At 35.7% G+C, this 21,868-nt stretch overlaps 1 protein-coding gene across 1 annotated transcript in view; it reads left to right on the top strand.

Annotated features, from left to right (window-relative positions):
• The first annotated feature begins 287 nt into the window (after positions 1-287).
• Positions 288-21,868, top strand: part of ETNK1 (ethanolamine kinase 1) — a 71,864-nt gene continuing 50,283 nt past the window's right edge. Inside the window, exon 1 of the mRNA XM_012785471.3 lies at positions 288-712. Coding sequence (XP_012640925.2) covers positions 557-712 — 156 coding nt within the window. The 5' untranslated portion in view covers positions 288-556. The remainder of the gene's footprint in view (positions 713-21,868) is intronic.

Here is a 21,868-nt window from a genome sequence, read left to right as displayed (position 1 = left end):
AAATTCCACCGTAACCCAAGCCCAGAGAGCCCCACAACCTTCCTGATCAGGCGAACTAGAGCTTTAAAGCCTTTGGGAGCCCTGGCAAGGCTCAGGTTCATACCCGAGAAGGAAGCCTGCGCTACTCAGACTGGCAGCTCACAGGGCTGAACGTGTAATAAAGCGCGGCACACGATCCCGCCGCGGAACAGCGGGCCTATTGTGCCGGGAGGCTGGGAACCCAGTCCAGGCCGCTGACGCCGGCGGAGGCCCCGCCCCGCGCGTGACGCCAGCGTCAGGCCAGTCCCGGCATGCTCCGCGGCCGCCCGCGGTCCAGTGCCTACAAGAGGAATTTTCCCCGTGAGCGGCCCAGGCTCAATTCAGCTGCTGTCCAGACCGGGTCGGCTGTGGTGCCGCCTCCAGCCCTTCTCCTGCCGCTCGCCCGCCCGTCCGAGCGCCCCCAGCCCTCCCGCGAGGGCGCCCCGGGACGGAAGGGTCCAGCAGCCTGTCGGCGCCCGCCGTTCTCGTGGTCGCCGTTGCCGTCGTCGTGGTGGTAGTCTCTGCCGTCGCCTGGGCCATGGCCAATTACATCCACGTCCCGCCCGGCTCCCCGGAGGTGCCCAAGCTGGACGTCACGGTTCAGGATCAGGAGGAACAGCGCTGCCGGGAGGGGGCCCTGAGCCTCCTGCAACACCTGCGGCCCCACTGGGACCCCCAGGAGGTGACCCTGCAGGTAACGCCCACCCCTCAGCCCTAGGTCTCCTCACATCCCGGCTGCGGCCATGAGGCTCCTTTACCACAATCCCCTCTATTCCCCCTTGCCCGGGGAGGACCTAGGGGAACCGTGGCTTCCCTCAGTCCTTTGAGAGGTGACCCTCTATTTCTTCTGTCACACCTAGGAAGGTCACTCCCCCTTGCTTCACAGTTGCTTATTGAGATTGACCTGAGGGCAGTTTTCTCTTTTTAGAAGGGGGCTACGTAAGTGACTGGGAACAGTCCCCGTTGATAGTTGCCCCTCCTCCTCCTCCCCAGACTTGCTAACTGCAAAATGAACCGTTTTCACTCCCCTTCCTAGGGGTCCTCGCCTGCTGGCGCAAGTAATCTCCCTTCCCTTCCACAAATAATGCAGTAATTAATCCTCTCTGATCTTTTCCTTTCTCTCCCCTCCCCCGGTGTTGTATTCCCATCCATGCCTCACCCTGCTGCGTTTTATCTTCCCTGATTCTCGGATTGGCCAGAATACTGTATTCCAAAGTAATGACCATGACCATGCATTGCTATGATCGGGTTCTTAGCACTACACACATTGTTTTATTTGAATCGATAATTTCTGAATTGTTATAGTCGTCTTAGTAAAATTAATATCCGATGTTAGAATGAGCAGTGGCTTGTGAATATTTCTTTTTCTTGAGCCACTGTATTCATAGATAGACAAAAAATTGGTAGAAAAATCCCTGAGAGTCTAAGAGTTTTCTAAAAACTTGGAAGTTATGATTTCATGTATGTGACGTTTTGAATACTAATTTGTTGTTAGGTTTTGCAGTATATAGTTTCAGGAACTATATGGGAAAACGAACCTCCTTTTCTCCTTTTCCCTTGCAAACAAAAAACAAAGTCAGTACTTTTAAAGGGCTGGATATTTGAGATTTGTTTCAAATATGAGCAATGATGTAAGAACATTAATTTGAATTAGCCTAATCATCTGCCTCATTGATGACTAATTTAATTAGCAATGTTTATCTATTTAATTCTTTGCTAAATTCTTTGCTAACCTAGCTAGCCACCTATACAGAGATGAATAAAACATGAACAGTGCCTAGAGCCCAGAAAAGTTCCTGACACTGGGGTTTTCATGAGTATTAGTTTCAGTTTTTATTGCTTAGAAGAGTTTTGAGCAGATTAAAAGGACCCATATATTTTGGAAAAGAAAGTTTTTAGACAAAAAATTTCATGCAAAAAAAAATGCTAAGGAAGTATTAGCTAAGTGTATAGGAAATAGTGAATCCAAAATGATCTTCATGCATAATTTAAAAAATTGATATATTTCCTTTTTTATAACTTTTTAATTTTTTTGAGACAGAGTCTCACTCTGTTGCTTGGGCTAGAGTGCTGTGACATCAGCCTAGCTCACAGCAATCTCAAACTCCTGGGCTCAAGCAATCTTTCTGCGTCAGCCTCCTGAGTAGCTGGGACTACAGGCATGTGCCACCATGCCCAGCTAATTTTTTCTATATATTTTTAGTTGGCCAATTAATTTCTTTTCTATTTTTAGTAGAGACGGGGGTCTCACTCTTGCTTAGGCTGGTTTCGAACTCCTGACATTGAACAATCTGCCCACCTCGGCCTCCGAACATGCTAGGATTACGGGTGTGAGCCACCGTGCCCAGCCAAAAAATTGATATATTTTCTTTAATAAAGGAAATGTCTTCCAAGTTAAAACTCAGTACTTGTTTATTAATTCATTTGTAGTTTATTATAGAAGGTTCTAAAATTTATTAAAATAATTTGTTTTTTGGCATCAATTATACATTAAACATATTAATTAAAGACAGTGCTACTTACTGGTAAACTCTAGTGCTGGCAAATCATGTTACTTTTTAAGCAGTGACTTTAAAATTTGAAGCTTTAAGGACTGAAATTTCCTTTGATGTATTTGTCTGTGAAATAGCCACCGTGGGGTAGTATATGCCAAGCTGTGGTGTTAGGTGATCTGTATTTTTTTTTTTTTTATCATTTAGTCACCCAAACAACCATATTAGGTAGGTACTATCTCTTTTTTAGGTGAAACTCAGTGAAGTAAAGCCAGGATATAGGTAAAAAGGACAAAATGTAGTGGCATCGAACTGTTTTTGATTGTTGGAAAGTAACTATTTGGGATTGAATCTTCTATGTAGCAACTTTTAACTTTAAGATGTTTGGGTTTATAATCCAAACTTCTAATACACTTACTTGTAAGTGAAGGTAAATGCTACCATTTAACTTTGCCCTAAGGATCATGATTAGTTAGAAATACATTCCCTCCACGTGCAAACAAAGCTTTTGGTCCAGAAGCTGGGGCATCTACGAAGCTGAACTGATGATGGTGGTTCATTTCTAAACGCGATAGATCTGAATCCTCACATTCTAGGTTATTACAGACTCCATTTTTGTGATGCTTTAGGATTTCTTTCATAAATCTCAATGGGAATATTTTCTTTTGAGATTTTATTTTAGTTCCTTTAAAGTTTAAAGATAAAAATCATACATCACATTTCAGAAGGGGAAGTATGTATCATATAGTCAACAGATTATAATGTGATTTTAGGACAGCTGGGTATCAGTAATATAGCTTGTTTTTTTCAAAGATTTTTTTCCTAATACTTTTATGTGTTTAAAGTATGTTTTAAATATACTTTAGAAGCTTACTATAGTAATGCTTATCTTACCTGGTGATTATTCCTGCAAGCTGAGCTATCCGGAACATATTGGAAAATCCAGAAACAAGCAAAAAAGACTTTGATACAGTCAAAATGATAGAGGGCCCAGTCTTTGCTCAAAACTTATGGGCACTTGGAATAATATATCTCAACTTGAATAGGGTTCCTGTCCTTATAAGATTAAAAGGAAAAAGTATAAAAAGAGTAGTGAGTTTTTTGGGTTATATTATTTAGTAGATTTAAAACAACAATACCAGCCACAGTACTTTGTATTTCATAATACGTTACTGTTTATAAAGCACTCTCACATATATTCTCCCAACTATCCTGTGAGGTAGATGTAGACAAGTACTGTTAGTGAATTTTTATAGTTAATGAAACTGAATTTGTGGTTTGTAAATGGCAGAACCTATCTTATGAATTATTGCTCTTTGACCAAGAAAAGGTTATGTTTGTATATTATGATTAAGACAGAAAACCCATTTCAGTCTAAAATTAATTTCTTAAAAATAAAAGCTTTGGCTAATAAAAAGATTTGGGTTTAAGTTCCTTTGAACACAATTTGAATTACTTTTTCCATAAGTGACACTATTTTAGAAAAAAGGGATTGTTTCAGTTTTCCTTTAAGATAGTGACCTCGGTCGTGTAACAACTCTCTTCCTAGTTTATTTGAAGATTGGGATTTTTTATTTAACTACATTTCTTTGGATAGTCATTTTATAAAGGAATAAGGAATCAAGTCAGATCTCAGGTCCAACAATAATTCTCAAGAGACTCTTAAAATTGTTTTTCCTTCTAAAAGAGCTGATGTTTGGAATATTCTAGTACATTATCTCAGGGTCTTTCTGTTTGCAGTGTTGAGCAATGTTATTTTTCTCATTAACTTGTCACTGTGTGAATTTTTCAATAACTTAGGACCTGTAGTAGGTAATGGCAAAGGCTTGATAGGTAGGGTAGTAAATCCATAGGTATTATGTAATATTATAAAACAAATGTATCTATTCTTATTATAGGGTCTCAATGAGATTGCTTGCTATATGGTACCTTACATAAACTTAGTTTTTCAGTAACAATGTATTATAGTGCTCAAGAGCATGAAGCATGAGCACAGTGCTGGGTTTGAGTCCAGGCTCTGTACTTTACTAGTTTTGTTACCCTAGTCAAGTTACTTAACCTTCCTAAGACTCAGTATCCTCAGCTGTAAAATGAATTCAATAATAGTTCCTACCCTAAAGGGTTATTGTGAGGATGAAATAAATTCTATCTCTCATGGTAATTATTATTGCTGCTGAGCATCTACCATATATTGGATACCTGAGTCAAAAACCAAATATCTGCTCTTTGAAATTCCCTGATGGGGAAAACACATAAAAAAATTATAACAGTATAGTGTTTTTGGAATGAACATTCATATTTTGTTCACATGTAAAAATTATACAGGAACATTTTAAAAGTATACTTTCTACTGTACTACAAGTTTCTACATGTTTTTGGATGCTTGTTTTTGAAATTTCTTCAATTTATTTTTTAAGCACACATACACTATCTTGGAAACTAATCTCGTGTCAGGTTGTATAGCTACACAGCAGTTTTCCTTCCTCTTTCTAACTGTGTTAGAGGTAGTTACCTGAATAGTCTATTAAAAATAACACAGCCCCTTTTATTTTAATATTGATATTTAATATTTTATATTATTTGTTTTAAATAAAGAATCAAAAACCAGGTCTATACAGTTGCTCTTTTAAGTGTGTCTCTTTTGGTGTTTTAATTTAATAAGTAATTTTCTTTTCTATTTTTAAAAAGATAAACATAACATAAATTGTTATAAAACATATACTTGTATAACCCCCGCCCAGAGAAAGAAAATATCTCCAGCAATCTAGAGTATGTTTTCCCTTTTCTAGTCCTAACCTTTCCCTCCCCCTAGTGGTAATCACAATAGCAGATTTAAGTTTTCTAATTAAAATAGAATGTTTAGAATTAATCCTTTTTGAAAAATACATACTCTGAGAAAATAATATGCTAAAGGCATGAATGTCTTTTTACAAAAGACTACATAAACACAAAATAGTTTACTAAAAAGATATATCACAATATTGAAACTTATTTTTAAATTTTATTTTAGAGACAGGGTCTCACTCTTTTGTCCAGGCTGGAGTGCAGTGGTGCAGTCAAAGCTCACTGCAGCTTCGAGCTCTTGGACTCAAGCAATCCTCCTGCCTCAGTCTCCCAGATAGTTGGGATGTGAGGCGCATGCTACCACACCTGGCTAATTTTTAAAAATTTTTTGTAGATGGAAATAAGGGACAAAATGTGAGATGGGGTCTCACTATATTGCCCAGGCTGGTCTTGAACTTTTGGTCTCAAATGATCCTCCTACCTCAGCCTCCTAAAGTACTAGGATTATAGGCATGAGCCATAGTACCTAGCCACAATATTGAAACTTTGAATAGAAAATACCCATTTCCCATCATTCATATTCTATTCTATTCACAACTGTTTTATTTTTGTTAATTACCTTCTACTTCTCCTAAACATATTTTACATGGTTGCAATCCTATGTACAATTTTATTTATTTATTTTTTTTTATTTTTTGAGACAGTCTCTTTTGCCTGGGCTAGAGTGCTGTGGCATCATCCTAGCTCACAGCAATCTCAAACTCCTGTACCCAAGCAATCCTGCGTCAGCCTCCTGAGTAGCTGGGACTACAGGCATGCGCCACCATGCCCAGCTAATATTTTCTATATATTTTTAGTTGTCCAGCTAATTTCTTTCTATTTTTAGTAGAGACGGGGTCTTGGTCTTGCTCAGGCTGATCTTGACCTCCTGAGCTCAAACGATCCGCTTGCCTAGGCCTCTCAGCGTGCTAGGATTACAGGCATGAGCCACCACGCCCGGCTCTTATGTACAATTTTGTATTCCTTTTTTATTAGCCTTTCATAAACATTTTTCCATGTTTATATGGTATTGACTATAATTTTTGATAGCCACAAACATATTTGATAATCATATTAAACATCATGTGATTTAATTATTTTAAAATGACATCAGATTTTAAATTCTAAGGATTATAAAGAAGAAAATTAGGCCCATACTCTAACTAAACCTTTTAATTTGTTTTAAAAATACAAATTATATATGCCATTAATAAAATACAGTTGTTTCTTGGTATCCTCAGATTTGTTCCAGGACCTTGCTGACAGCAAAATCTGAGGATGCTCTAGTCCCTGATATAAAATGGCATAGTATTTGTATATAACCAATGCATATCCTCCTATATATTTTATTTCATTTCATTTCATTTCATTTCATTTCATTTCATTTCATTTCATTTCATTTCATTTCATTTCATTTCATTTTTTTGAGACAGAGTCTCACTCTGTTGCCCTGGCGAGAGTGCCGTGGCGTCAGCCTAGTTCACAGCAACCTCAAACTCCTGGGCTCAAGCTATCCTTCTGCTTCAGCCTCCCAAGTAGCTGGGACTACACTACAGGCATGCGCCACCATGCCTGGCTAATTTTTTCTATATATATATTAGTTGGCCAATTATTTTCTTTCTATTTATAGTAGAGACGGGGTTTCGCTCTTGCTCAGGCTGGTTTTGAACTCCTTACCTTGAGCAATCCGCCTGCCTCAGGTTCCTAGAGTGCTAGGATTACAGGCGTGAGCCACTGTGCTCGGCCTATATCTTGCTTTTTAAATAATATATCTTAAATATTCTCTCAAGGCAATATAAATCTAATTTTTAAAAATATCATTGAAGTTGTTTCTATTTTTTGGCTATTAAATAAACAGTATTACAGTGGATCACATTTGTACATACATTGTGGATAAATTTTTTAAGTATATCCATAGGCAGATTCTTAGTGGAATTTAAAGGTTACAAACTGTGTGTCAGGGTTCTCTAGAGAAACAAAATCATGTATGCACATATACACATGTGTGTGTATGTGTGTGTGTGTTTATATATGAAATTGGCTCATGTGATTGTGGTGTCCGCAAGATTGAAATTTGTAGGACAGCTAGTAGGATGGAAACTCTGAGGCAGGAGTTGATATTGTAGTCTTGGAGCAGAATTTATTCTCTAGGAAAACTGCTTTTGCTTTGTTTTTACAGTCCTTCAACTGATTCATTGAGGCCCACCCACATTATAGAAAATGATCTCTTTAAAGTCAACTGATTGTATTAATAGTGGACTACAAAATATCTTCACATCAGCACCTGGATTAGTATAGCCGGCAAATTTTATTCATTCCATCGGGCTGGCAGTCCTGTTGGGATTAGGTTGCTGTCTGTTGGGGTTAGTCACAGCCATTCAGGACTGTTCAATAGTGAACCGTGGGTCCTACATTAGCCCACACATGCCATTATCTTCAAACCATGGAGACTGCTTCTTACTTAACTATTCTTATGATCCATCTTAATAAAGTTTCCTAAGGGAACCTTTTGATCCACAAAATACTGATTCCCCAGAATGTTCCACAAAATCATTGTATTCATTGAAGAAATGAGATAACTCCTTTACACTTTTATCTCCTGGTTTCAATAGTTTCCTGATTGTGTTTGCCTGTACCTGAATTATCTTGGTGAACAGGGAACTGTCTGGTCTTCCAGCATGATCTGTCTCTTTTAGGATGATTCTAGGGTTAGGAGCCAGAGGTTGGATTGGACCATCTGGAATCTAGGGTCTGGGTCAGTATAACATCAGGATCCACCCCAGTACTGTCTTTTCCTTTGGGCAGTATGGCTAACAGTAGCCAGGGAATCGTGGATTACTTTTCTCATTATTTTGCACTTTATTGTGTGTATAGTGACCCAACTGTTCTGGGGTTGGCTCTATCATTTCTAAGTTTCAGTCACTTTTATGTCTTGTTAACAGATGGCAGCATGCCTGCTGTTTCATACCATGGGTGATTTGGCAACCTACTTAGGCATCAGGGATTTATCATCCACTGCCCCTTCCTTATTCTTTTCCTCAGATAATGCTTTAGCCATATTATAATGAGTCTAGGATTGTTTTAGTGATCCATAAATTTGAAGATGGTCTTGATACCCCTGAAACAGATTAAGAGTAAAGACTCCAGGTTTTTAACCTGTCTTACTACTGTGTGACTTTGGATAAAGATGAGATCTTATTTAGGCCATGGTTTCCTTATCCTACAAACTGGTAATTTACAAAGTATTTTTTATCAGTCTGTACATAAACAAACATTTAGTAAATATTTTCTACATTCTAGGCCATTTTCAACTCTCTTTTCTAATCTCTAAGAAAAATATTTAAATTTAATTAAAATTAGCTAATTTCTATCGAACAGGACAAATTAAATACTAAAGAATAAGATTTTATCAGGTAGTAGCTTTGGAGAGCTACAAACTATTGAAATATCTAAGATCTTTTTTGCCCCTCAATAATGAAATTTTGCCCCTTTGGCAGTGATTATTGTCTCTGTTGAGAATGCATTAATAGACTGAGAAATTTTATTTTGTTTTATATATATATCCCCTCTTTAAAATAGTAATATAGAAATTAAAGCCAAAGTTCCACAGTATTTCTTTTCAGTTTTAAAAACCAAGTAGCTTTGGGAAATTTTCTCTAGGGTTACTGAAAGTGGAAGTTATTGAAAAGATTTAAGTAGAAGTATATTGTTTGTGATATGAATATCAAATTAATACTTTAAAAAAAATAAGTTTGTTGATGTGTGACATACATAATCAAAAGTACACGAATCATAAGTGTAGAACCTGATGAATTTTCCTACGAAGTGGCCACACCCACTTAACAGGTATCCAAATCAGAAAATACATCATGACTAGCACCCCAGAATATTCTTTTTTATTTTATTTTATTTTTTATTTTTTTTGAGACAGAATCTCACTGTGTTACTCAGGCTAGAGTGCCATGGCATCAACCTAGCTCACAGCAACTCCTGGGCTCAAGCTATTCTTCTGCCTCAGCCTCCCAAGTAGTCTGGACTGCAGGCATGCACCACCATGCCCAGCTAATCTTTTCTCTGTCTATATTTTTTAGTTGGCCAATTAATTTCTTTCTATTTATAGTAGAGATAGGGTCTCGCTCTTGCTCAGGCTGGTTTTGAACTCCTGACCTTGAGCGATTCTCCTGCCTTGGCCTCCCAGAGTGCTAGGATTACAGGCATGAGCCACCTCACCTGGCCCAGAATACTCTTGTGCTCTCTTGCAGTCATTATTCATCCCTCTTATAATTAATTAGTTTCTCCTCTTTTTTTAATGGCATCGTATGGAATGTACAGTTTTTTGTGTGGGGGAGTTGATGTATGCCCAGATATTGAGAAATTTATTCATGTGTATATAGTCATAGTTCTTTCTCATAGCTGACTATACATTGTAAATAAATTGTATAAATCAGTTTATTTATTTTCTATTATTTATGAACACTTGGATTGTTTTTACTTTATTTTTATTTTTAAAAAATTTTAATTTAATTTAAATTTTTTTCTTTTCTTTCCCTCACCAACCCTGGTCTGTGTTTTTACTTTTTGGCTAACACAAATTATGCTGCTACAAACATACTTGTATTTATCTTTTTGCAAATATGGATATCCAGATCTGTTAAGTAAATACCTAGAAGTAGACTTTCTGAGTTATCTGGTATGTATATTTCCAGCTTTAGTAGATACTTTGAGTTTTCCAAAGTGTCTCAGTTTATATTCCTAACAGCAGTATAAGAGTTTCAGCTGTGCTGTATCTTCCCCAATAATTGGTATTGTTTGTCTTTATTTTTCTTATTCTGGGAGGGCATCTTATTCCAAGTTTAATTTGCATTCCCCTGATAACGAGTGTATCTTTTTTTCTATGTGTGTTGGTTATTTGGGTGTCTTCTATTTTGAGATGCCTGCTCAATTCTTTTTCTGATTTTTTTTCTGTTGGATTGTCTAATTTTTTTGTTAGTGATTTGTAACTGTTTTGTATATATTCTATGAGTCCTTTTTTAGAAATGTATTATAAACATTTTCTCCTATTTTGTAGTTTGCATTTTCACCCTTAATAGTGTCTTTTGGTAAATAATCAAGACAAACTTTTCAATGTTTACCTTTATGGATAGCATGTTTTGTGTTTTGAACAAGAGATCTTTTCCTATGCCAAAGTTATGAAGATATTCCCCTGTGTTTTCTTCCAGAAGCTTTATTATTTCATCTTTTATGCTTTGATTGACAAACCATCTGGAACTGATTGTTATGTATGGTGTGAGGTGGAGGGGGATTATGATTCATTTTTTTCCCATATGGCTATCAGTTGATTATCATATTGAAAAGACCATCTTTTAAACATTGCAGTGTCACCTTGTGGGTCTGTTTATGAATTCTTTTCTGTTCTGTTGATCATTTTGTCTGTTGCTGTGACAGTACCACCCTGTCTTGATTCCTCTTAATTTGTTGCTATAGGTCCTGGTATCTGTTATAGTTACTATAGTCCATGGTATAGTACTCCAGCTTTGTTGTTTAAGATTGCCTGACTATTCTTGGCTTTTTAAATTGCCATATAAGTTGTAGACTAAACTTCTCAATTCCTACAAAAGAAACTGGATGGCATTTTGATTAGTATTTTGTGGCATCAATAGATAAATTTGGGGAGAAGTGAATTCTTTAACAATATTGAGTCTTAAAGTCCGTAAACATGTATATCTCATTTATTGAGGTCTTTAACTTCTCTCAAACGTTTAAAGTTTTCTGTAGAGAGTTTACATGTTTTATATGATTTGTCCCTAGGTATTGATGCTTTTGAGTATTCCTGTACAGGGTATCATTTTAAAAATTGTTCTCATTTGTTGTTGGTATACAGAAATACAATTGATTGTTGTATATTGACTTTTTCACATATTTATTCCAATGGTTTTTATGGAGATTTCTCTTTGCATTTTCTCTATATACAATCTGCAAATAATACTTGCTTGCTTGCTTGCTTTGCTGTCTGTCTGTCTTAGTACACTGGCTAGGACCTCCAGCACACTATTGAAATAAAAGGTGAAAGGTGACAGTGGGCAGCCTTGTCTTGTTCCCAGTCTTAGGGAGAACATTTACAATAATTTATTGTTAGGTATATTTTCTCTAGGTATACTTTGGTTATTACTCTGTCAGATTAAGGGAGTTACTTTTTATTCTTAGTTTTGTAAGTATTTTCATTTTGAATGAGTATTGAATGTTGTTTCTGCATCTCATTATGATTATGTGACTTTTCTTTTTTCTATTATTGAGATGAATAATTTTGATTTAAAAAAAATTGAATGTTAAATAACTTTTGCATTCCTGGAGTAAACCCTGTTTGGTTGTGATATGTTCTCCTTTTTATATATCATTGTATCAGTTGCTAATATTGCAACTATATTCATGAGAGATTGGTCTATAATTTTCCTTTCTTGTAATGTCTTTGACAAGTTTTGCTGCCAAGTTGGGAGGTGTTTCTTCTTTTTCTATTTTTGGAAGAGTTTTTAATAATACTGTGTAGGATCTGTAGCAAAGTACTTTTCTTTATTGATAATTTGTGTTGATAAATTGTGCTCAGAAGTTATCAGCTTTATTGATCTCTTCAAAGAATAATTTTTGATTCCCGAGTTTTTCTGTTCAATTGATGATTTTGTCCTTTATTATTTCCTTTCTAATCCTTTTTTCCCTCAAAGGTTAATAGGCTGTTAAATTTCTAGCTGCTCCTTTTTTTTTTTAACTTTTTTATTTTAAATTATTATGGGTTCATTATAGTCATATATTTCTAGCTTCTTGAGCTAGAAGCTTAGATCACTAATTTTTTTTTGCCTTTTTAACTTGCTAATATATTTATTTATTACATGTCCTGGAAACACCCATAAGTTTTGATATGTTCTTGGGAAAGGCAGTCCCCCTCCTACCACGTAAGAATGGGCCTTGGGCCTGGAATGCTTCCTTACTAAGAGATAGGGTCCTTACAGCCTGTGCTAGACTTTTATCTAACGTGGCAATATCCTTTCCTGTTTCAGACTCAGTGTATACTCCTTTGTTCTGCTTAAGCATGTGTGTCATATGCCATGTGGCCAACCTAACTACTATATTTCCTTTGTGGGGAGGGCTTGGGTTATTTTGCAGCAGCACAACTGCAGGCCATTTGGTGTGTGCCGGCCATTTGTTTGCATCAGCTGCTGGGAGGAACCCACTGGCCACGGGGACTGATGCCCACTACTGAAGTTGATTTTGCTCTTTCCCTTACTCTATGTGATAAAGCGTGTTCTGTACAGTGCTTGACTGTGCATTGTGTTTTCTTTCATGACTATGATACCAAGATACAATGAACAGAAGTTCTCAGACCTCTCCTGATGATAGTAGGTGACAGGTGCTACTTGCTCGGCAATATGTGTTTATTATTACTCAGTTCAAAATGTTTTCTGATTCTCATTGTGGTTTTTTTCTTTGCCTCACAGATTATTTAGGTGTGTTTGATTCATTTTCAATGAGTTGGATGAATTTTTAATTTAAAAAAATTGTGCTAAAAACATAAAACTTATCATCTTGACTATTTTTATCAGGTAAAGTGTGTGCTATTGATGTCTAGCTCATATCCACTGTAGTTTGAGAAGATAACTCTGGCTGATTTTGATCCTTTGATAATTATTTGGGGTTGCTTTATAATCAAGCCTATAGTCACTTTTGGTAACGTTTTATCTGTGGCCTCAAAAAGAAGGTATGTTTTGTTGTTGGATCTGGGTGTTTTGGGTATGTCACTTAAGTTGGATTTTTAATTTTGTTGTTTGGATCTCTTATCACATAATGATTTTTGTCAGCTTTTAAAAAATCAGGTCTTGAATGATGTGTTCAAGTTGCTAATGATTAATATGAAGTTTGTTTAATTCTGTCAGTTTTTCTATGTGTATTTTGAAGTTATGTTATTAGATGCGTACAAATTTAGAGTTGTATCTTTTTGGTGGATCAATCCCTTTGTTATTATAAAATGTCCTTTATCTCTAGGAATATTTCATTATGATCTATTTTGTCCGATTAGGACATCTACATCAGCTTTTGGTTGCATGTCTCTTGTAAGCAGCACAGTTGGCTGGCTGTATCGGAGGGTTCTGCCTCCATAGATTCAACCAACTGCGGACTGAAAATATTTAAAAAAAAAAAGAAAAAATGGATGGTTGGTTGTATCTCTTCTGAACATGTACAGACCTTTTTTCATGTCATTTCCTAAACAATACAATTTAACAACTATATAGCATTTAAATTGTATTAGGTATTATAAGTAATCTAGAGATGTTTTAAACTATATGGGAGAATATGCATATGTTATATGAAAATGCTGTACCATTTTATATAATGGACTCGAGGATCTGTGGATTTTGGTACTTGGAGTCCTGGAACCAGCCCCCTGTCGATGCTGAGGGATGAGTGTAGTTGTTTCTTTCATACTTAGTCTTTTAATTGGATTATTTACTGAGTTCTTTTACATTTAATGTAACTACTTAGATAGTTGGGTTTTTCTCTCTGCCATCTTAGTATTTTTTTTTTTTTTTCATTTGGCCCCTTTGTTTTCTTTTGATATTTTTCAAGTCTCAGAGGAACTCACAGTGTAATATGGAGTAGCAAGTTATAGTTAAGCAATTATAGCACATTTTAGTAAATGCTATGGATAGGATACTAACAGGCACTAAGAAATATTTATGCTTTGTATGAGATTAGGGACTGTGTTTCAGAAGAGATAACTCCAATGCTACAATTTTCAAGGAAGTTATTATGGAAGTTAGTGAGATGAAGAAAAAGAAGGAAAAGTTTATTGGGTGGATTGCTAGAGAGATGTCAGGGAACTTGTATGCCATAATGAACTTGGACTTCATCCTTTGCTTTTTTTTTTTTTTTTTAAAGAAAAAAAGCTTCTTTTTAAAATTTTAAAATCTTTCTTCTTCTTCTTTTTTTTTTTTTTTTTAACCCCGGAGTGAGATGAAATGGACTTCATCCTTTTAAGCAATGTGGAACCATTTTGATAATTTTTAATCATCATGTTCATATTTGTATTTAATTTTATTTATTTTATACTTCAATATAGGAAGTACAAATAGGTATGTATAAAATAAATAAAATAAAACAGTGAATTTTACTCTGTTAGGCACTGGATAGTTTTGTGGTTATTTGAAATAGTTTGAATTGTTCAGATTTTGCTTTTAAGATTTATTAGGTGGGACCAGTGCATCATTTTGACTAATTTTTACTCATTACTGATAGAAGATCAATTTGTGTACTCAATCCATTAACCCATGAATTATGAGGTTTTCCTGTGTGGCTGTTAGAAACAGGGACCATTTCCAGCCCTGTGTGCATGTTAGGTTCTGTTTTCCTTTAATCCTTTTGGATGGCTTTCTTCAGCTTTGGATAATTTCCTCACAGGTAGTTTCCTCACATATATGTCCCAGTCAGTACTCTTTTGAATACTCAGTGGGGCCATTTGCATGTCTCTGGTATCTGTATCTCTCTGCCTCTCTTTCTGCTTCAGTACTCTTGTCCTGCATATTCTGTCTTGATTTCCTCTGATTCTCATTTTATGTCAACTCAGAAAGTCCACACAGCTCCCTCTGAGCTTTCCTCGCCTGTGCTGGAGCTTGAAAATTCTTTCAAGGCATTAAGCTGGGACAGTTGTAGAGCTCACTTTTTTTGGTTTCCTATCTCTTGGGGATCGCTATTTTCTGTTGTCTAAAGCCCAGTGTCTTGAAAATTATTATTTCATCCGGGATTTTTGGGGGATGGGGAAGTTGTTTTAAGTAGGAAAGTAAATCCTGTGCCTGTCACTCCTCCTTGGCCAGGAATGAAAGTGGCCCAATAAATGATTTAGATCAATGATTTTCAACCTTTTCCCTAGGGCTAGAACCCTTTATTCAAATAAAAGCTTGTGCCAAAGTTCAATATGTAAAATAGATGAAGGTGAGATGATGGTAGTGTAGTGTGTGTACAAATGTCTCTGTGCATGTTGGGGAGGTAGCAGAGCTTTGCTCATTTGAATTCCTATTCCTATTGCTTCAGGCCTTTACAGCCCAATATTGGGAATACAAATAGGTATATAAAATAGTAAGCAAATGAGAAAATAAGAACGTTATTAGTTAAAGAGGAAACAAATCATCTGGGAAAGGAAATTTATAGTACACTTCATGTTGGGGTTTGGAAGGATATATTCATAATAGTGTAATTGAAAATTGATAAAACATTTAATATACCTACATGTGCATGTGTGTAGCAGGAGATGATATAGAAAGGCTCAGTCTTATAAGAAGCCCTTAGGCAATGTGTAGACTTTTTACAAAACAGTTTAAGAATGGTATTTTAAAAAAAGGAATTATATAGCATGAGAATTGAAAAGCAGTGTTTTTTGGGGGGGAGCTACTGTTCCTTCTTATTAAACTTTTAGTACTAGTTAACTTTTTAAACCATGTGCCACAAGTATTGCTTGATAAAAATAAAAATTACAAAGGAGAGATAGTAACTTTGGAAGTGGAAATACTGAATACAAAATTCTCTTTCAACAAACTTGCCTGAGAAGGGAAAGAGAAAGAAGTTGGCCTCTAGAAGTGGGTGGTATACGTGACTACTTAATCTATTTTTCAGTCTCCTAGCTCTTGGACCTTTTAATTTACCCTTCCCTTTTTTTAACCTATCTTTAAGTTTTATCATTAATCTGTTTTGGAATCTGCTAACAAATGAATCTTACATACTTGTGGTATATTGTATTATGTAATTCTCTAATAGAAGCTCTAGAAAGTTCCTCACTGATGCTTTAATTAGTTGTATCATGCAAGTTAAAAAATACAATTTTCTGGTGGGTGCAGTAGATAATGTGTGTGTTATACCAGTGACTCAGGAGGCAGAGGAGGGAGGATCACTTGAGGCTAGGAGTTTGAGACCAGCTTGGGTGACATGTCCAGACCCTGTCTCCCAAAAATTAAGAAAAATGAGCCAGGAATGGTGGTTTGTAACTGTAGTTTCCCTGCTCAGGAGGCTGAGGCAGAGGGGGCTTACTTTAGTCCATGAGTTCAAAGCTGCAGTGAGATATGATCATGCCCTAGCACTGTAGCCTGGGTGACAGAACAAGACCTTGTCTTAAAAAAGAAAAAAATAAAAAGAAAAAAAAGAAAAGAAAAGAAAAAAAAATATATACAATTTTCTAATATACTCAAAGTACAGAAAATGAAATGAGTATTCATATATCTATTATCCAGAATCCACATTTGCTTCATTTGTGTTTTTTTAAACCCCTTTGAAGTACTTTGAAGCAAATTGCATATTTCAAGTCATTATTTTCAGTTATTTCAGTATGTATTTGTAAAAATATATATATATTTTCTTAAATAATCACAACACTATTGTCATACCAAACAAAATTAGCAGTAAATTTCTAGGTATAGTTTAATAACCAGTCCACAATTGAATTTTTTCCAGTCACCTCAAAAAATATTTTCATACTTTTTTGCTTCAATCTGGATACAAACTAGGTCCATGCATTGGTTGTTATGTTTCTTAAACCTCTTTAAACTGTTAATAGAATGTCATGCCATTGACTATTGGTGAGTCATTTATGTAGACAGACTTACATTTTATGTTTTTTGTTGTACTTCTTTGCAGTGTTTCTTGAACCCCTATATTTTCCTAAAAACAAAAAGATCTAGAAGCTTGATTAGATTCCAAGTCATGGTTGGCATTGTATATCTCACATCAGGAGATGCATGACATGTCTGGTCGTGAGTTCATGCGGTCACAGGTGACTTCTACCATTATAAAATTCCCCATCAATCTTTCATCTAATGGTTTTATTCATTGAAAATTGTTGCCAGAGTAGTTGTTTTATTGGGGGTTGTGATATATTGATTTTCTCGTTCTGTTGTTTCTTCCACATTCATCAGTTGGAATTCTTTTGTAGATAACTTTTTCTCATTAATTAGGGGTGTTTGGATATTATAAAATATAGTTCATAGAAAATGCAGGATAAATGTTTAATTGCCAATTTTTGGAGTAGAGTGATATCATTAATATTAAACAATGAAAACAATTTTAAAGAAATCTTCGATTGTTGGAATTTGTTAAAGGGTGAGTTTAAATCCTATTTTTAACTTATATGTGTTGTTTTTTAAAACCATGTGATGAGGTAAAGGAGAAAACAAATTTAGAATCTATTATTTATTTACCTAGTATTTAAAAGCTGTTAATATTTAAAAAGATTAGAAATGATTAGGAGCTAAATTCACTAACTTTAGTTGTATGCATTTTAGGGATTAAAGTTTAACAGAATATAATTAGTCATTAAAAACCCAATACACATACAGGGTAGTACTAACTTGAGAATGTTGAATGGCATTTTTGACTAAATTGAAGGCTTTTTACTTTTCTTAGGTGTGAAAAGAGAATTTGCCCAGAATCGGTGAAATTCAACATTTTACTATCTGGATTTAAGATATTTCTCTTTTAGAGAAACATATTGGAATTATTGTGTTTTTTTTTAATCCATCCGAAACAAAGATCCTCCCTTCTTGGTCTCCCAAAGTGCTAGGTTTACAAGCATGAGCCACTGCTACTGGCCTCAAAACCAAACTCTTGATTTCCAGTCTTCATAGTCTTTCTATCTCAGTGGATTCAACTCCATATGAGATTTAAGTCCATATGAATACCATATGAAGGCTAAAGTTCTTGTCATCAACCTTATATTTATCCTCACTTGTTATTCAACTCATTGGCATATTGTGATGTCTCTACCTTCATTTCACCACTTCTACTACCACCATAGACTAATCCACTACCACCTTGCTTACATACTTTATATACTTTTACCCTGCTACCCAGCAGCTAAAGTGATCCTTTGAAAAGTTGTCAGATAACATAACTAACTCTTCTGCGTAAAGTCCTCCTATAGTTTCCTGTGTGATTTGGTCCTCTTCCCGTGTGCACTCAAACTTCTCTACCTCAACTCTTCCCTTTTGCCTTCTTGGGTCAGCACAGTGGCGACATTGTTCCCAGAACACGTCAAACACACTTGACTGCATCTGCTGTTCCCTTGGTCTGGAACAATCTGTCCTGATACCCACACTACTTCCACACCTTCAAATCTGCATTCAAATGTCACATCGAGAAGCCCTTCCTAGACATTAGTCCTCTTCCTTAATTCATTTGTTCTCCATGTATATAACAAAGCCCAAGGCCACTAGAAACATACCTGTGTCAAACTTAGAATCAATGAGACAAAATGTCATTTGCCTCTGATGTGTACAGAAGTATACATTACCTATTATTTTTGCCCAGAATGCCTTAACCTAACTCTAGGAAAAACCAGAAAAAGACAGAAAATAAGTGGCCGCCTAAAAGATAACTACCTAGAATCATAAAACTTCATGAAAGCTGGGGTTGATCACTTCCTTATTCAAAACTAGACATAATAAAATGCAGTGTATCAACCTTGATTGGATCTGGATGTTGGGGGAATGCAGTTATAAAGAACATTGCCAGGAAGTAGGGACTCTACTATAGATCTGAAAAATTTCAAAAGAAGTTGGGGGAGGGGGACCAGGTCACACCAGGCCCCCCTTCCCCCCATCCTTCACATTGCTATTTTTATATGCCCTTTCAGACTCTGGAGCTAAGCTAGCTCCCCAACTAGATTTCAGCTTAGATGTTACCTCAAGACTTTCTCCCACTTACCAGGTTATCCTGGTTTCCACAGCACTGACCACTGCCCGAAAATTCGTGTTAGTATGTTTCAGAGGGCAACTGGCCTTCTAGATCAGAGACTGGCTCTTCTTCCTACATTTTAACATCAGCAATCAAGACTTAAAACTGTCAAGTTTAGGGTTTCCAACACGTATTTGAATTTGCTTTCTCCAGTCACCAGGGGACACTAATAACCTGATTAGTATCTGCCTTAGGTTTTGGACATTATGGACTTTAAAGTCACCAGGGCAAAGTCCAGATAGCTAAATCACTGGATTTCATGTCCAAATGGTCCCAGAAGTCACTGGCTTTTCATTAGTTGTAACCTTTAAGCTTTTACAAGTGTAACCAACCAGGTGAGGGTGGCAAGGGACATTTCCCAACACTTCTAAAGTAAACTTCGATTTTAGGTTCTTTGGGGTAAAACAGGTTCTTCACTATTTACAAGGCTATTCCTGAGTTGTGAAAATTCTCCATGTGTTTTTCCTATATTCCTCTATTCAATCTTGGCTGCCATGATCAGGCAGACAGAAAGTGCAAGAACATTTTTCTTGCATCTATAGTGGAACTGTTGTTTTTAAATATTGTTTTAACATGGATTTTGTCTTCTTTTTAGTCTTATGATTTCATCATGAATTATTTTGCTGTTTGGTGTTAAAATTTAAATATATAGAGCTTATTTTGTTTTAAGCACTATTTTAAGTGTTTTTATGTACAACTCATTATCTTCATAACAAGGCTACAATGTTGATTCTAATATACTAATCTTATATATGAGAAGATTGAGGCACATAGAGGTTAATGGACTTGCCTTAAAGTTGCCCAGTTTGTGGGTAGCATAACTGGGATTGAAAACTCAAGTAGTCTGGTTCTGTAGCTCATCCTCTAAAATACTATCTGAAATACTTGACAAACTGCAGCATAAACCCCCTTAAAAGGAATGCCATAAGATTTACATTTTATCCCACCTTGACTGAGGTAGAATTTTATATTTTAAGTATATATTTAGTATAGCATACATATCTAGATTATGTCTAATATGTTTTAATAGTATATTTTGGATGGCTCAGCACATTGAGTTACTTGTGGTATATGTATGAGGTGGGAGACCATTCTAGGGTAGGAAGCATTATCCATGCATCTTTAAACTGAAGTCATTGTTCTTTAGCTAGAGACCAAAACAAACACATCTATAGCTCAGCAAGTTTTATCACAGCAAGGGATGATTTGTCTGGTGATTTGGAGGAGGGTTCAAGGTAGCAGGGTTTTCCTCTGGATTCGGTGTTGTCAGGAAGGAAATGGGACAAGTCTATGACTTGTATCTTAGTCTTACCTAGAAAGCTGGAGGAATGAAGTAGGGTCAAAGCTGTGACTGGAGAAGCAGTAGCAGTCACTCATATTAGCCAGGATAGGGGGATGTTTGGGGATGTTTGGTAATTTTGTGGTTTGGACAAAGTTTATAGTTTTATCTGCATTTAAACATGATTACAGAGTGATTTTTGTCTTTGTCTTGATCTTTTATGGTCACAAGTGGCCTCATCTGTTTGATGGTGATGTTCTGTGAAATTGTTTTATGTTCTGCTTCTGTACAGCCTATGTTCAGGGCCTAGCTGTGAGTGCCAGGTCAGTGCCTACCTGTTGGACTGTATTTCTCTTTCTCACTAGTTTTTTCACAAGTAAACAAGGTTCATTGCAGAAGAAAACAAGTGAAGGAACATACATAAGCCAGAAGAAAAAAGTTTAAACTACTTATGGAGAAATAAGAAAATAAGAAACAAGATTTAAACTGCATAGTATTTTATTAAATAACTTTGTAGACATTTTAATCCTTATTTGTACATAAAATATTTTTATAAATATAGAGTTATAGTATTCATATATTTCTTTTTTTATTTTAGAGATTTATTTTACTGTCATTTCATTACCAAGTATGAGGTTATTGTACTATTCAGAAAGTTAACGGTTAGGGTCATTGGAGTTGTGACCTTGTGTTATCTTTATAAATGTTTATGTAGTGGTCAGTAACCCATATACAGTAATCTTTCTCTAGCCATCTAAGTGCTTGTATCTTTATATATTTGTTTTTGTAAGTACACATAAATGTACCATGTAGCATGTTCAGTTAGGAATTTATTGTTATAGGCAATAATGAAAGAATACACTTTTTATAAGCTATATAAAGAAGAGATTAATATATGGGTCGTAATGTTTAAGTACCTACTATTTGCTGTGAAGGTAGAGAAAATGGACATGCTGATTTCCGGAATTTGAGGAGTCGAAAGTGTCATTCATTATAAGCATTTCAGAATGTTAAGTAGTTTCTCCATCTTTATTATAGTAATTGAATCAGTATATCTATATATGACATGTGAAGAAGTTACAGAATAGCATTTATGAGTTGATATGGCATTGCAATAAGAAATGACATGCTTTTCAACACAGAGTTTAATAAAATGATGATTAGCATTTAGTTTAAGTACATACACTTCTTGGCAATGTCTTCTTTCATATATAGTCTTTTTGAAATCTAGGTGGAAAGCAATGCTTGTATGTCTATGCATACCTAAAAAACATATATATTCAAAACAACTCTCTTTACATTAGCTTATGCAGTTTTGCCTGCATTAGGTGAACTGATAACAGGTTAATAGCTAAGCTCTGTATATATTTAATAATAAAAACCATTATATAAACACTTGTTGGGTACATATTCATTTTTGTGAATACTTTCTTCCAAATCTTCATGTGAAGATCTAAAGCTTTTCTTGTATCATTTATTGTCACAAGAATCCAGT

The sequence above is a fragment of the Microcebus murinus genome, chromosome 10 (genome assembly GCF_040939455.1).
Source record: "Microcebus murinus isolate Inina chromosome 10, M.murinus_Inina_mat1.0, whole genome shotgun sequence".
NCBI lineage: Eukaryota > Metazoa > Chordata > Mammalia > Primates > Cheirogaleidae > Microcebus > Microcebus murinus.
This window is presented reverse-complemented; position numbering and strand designations above follow the sequence as displayed.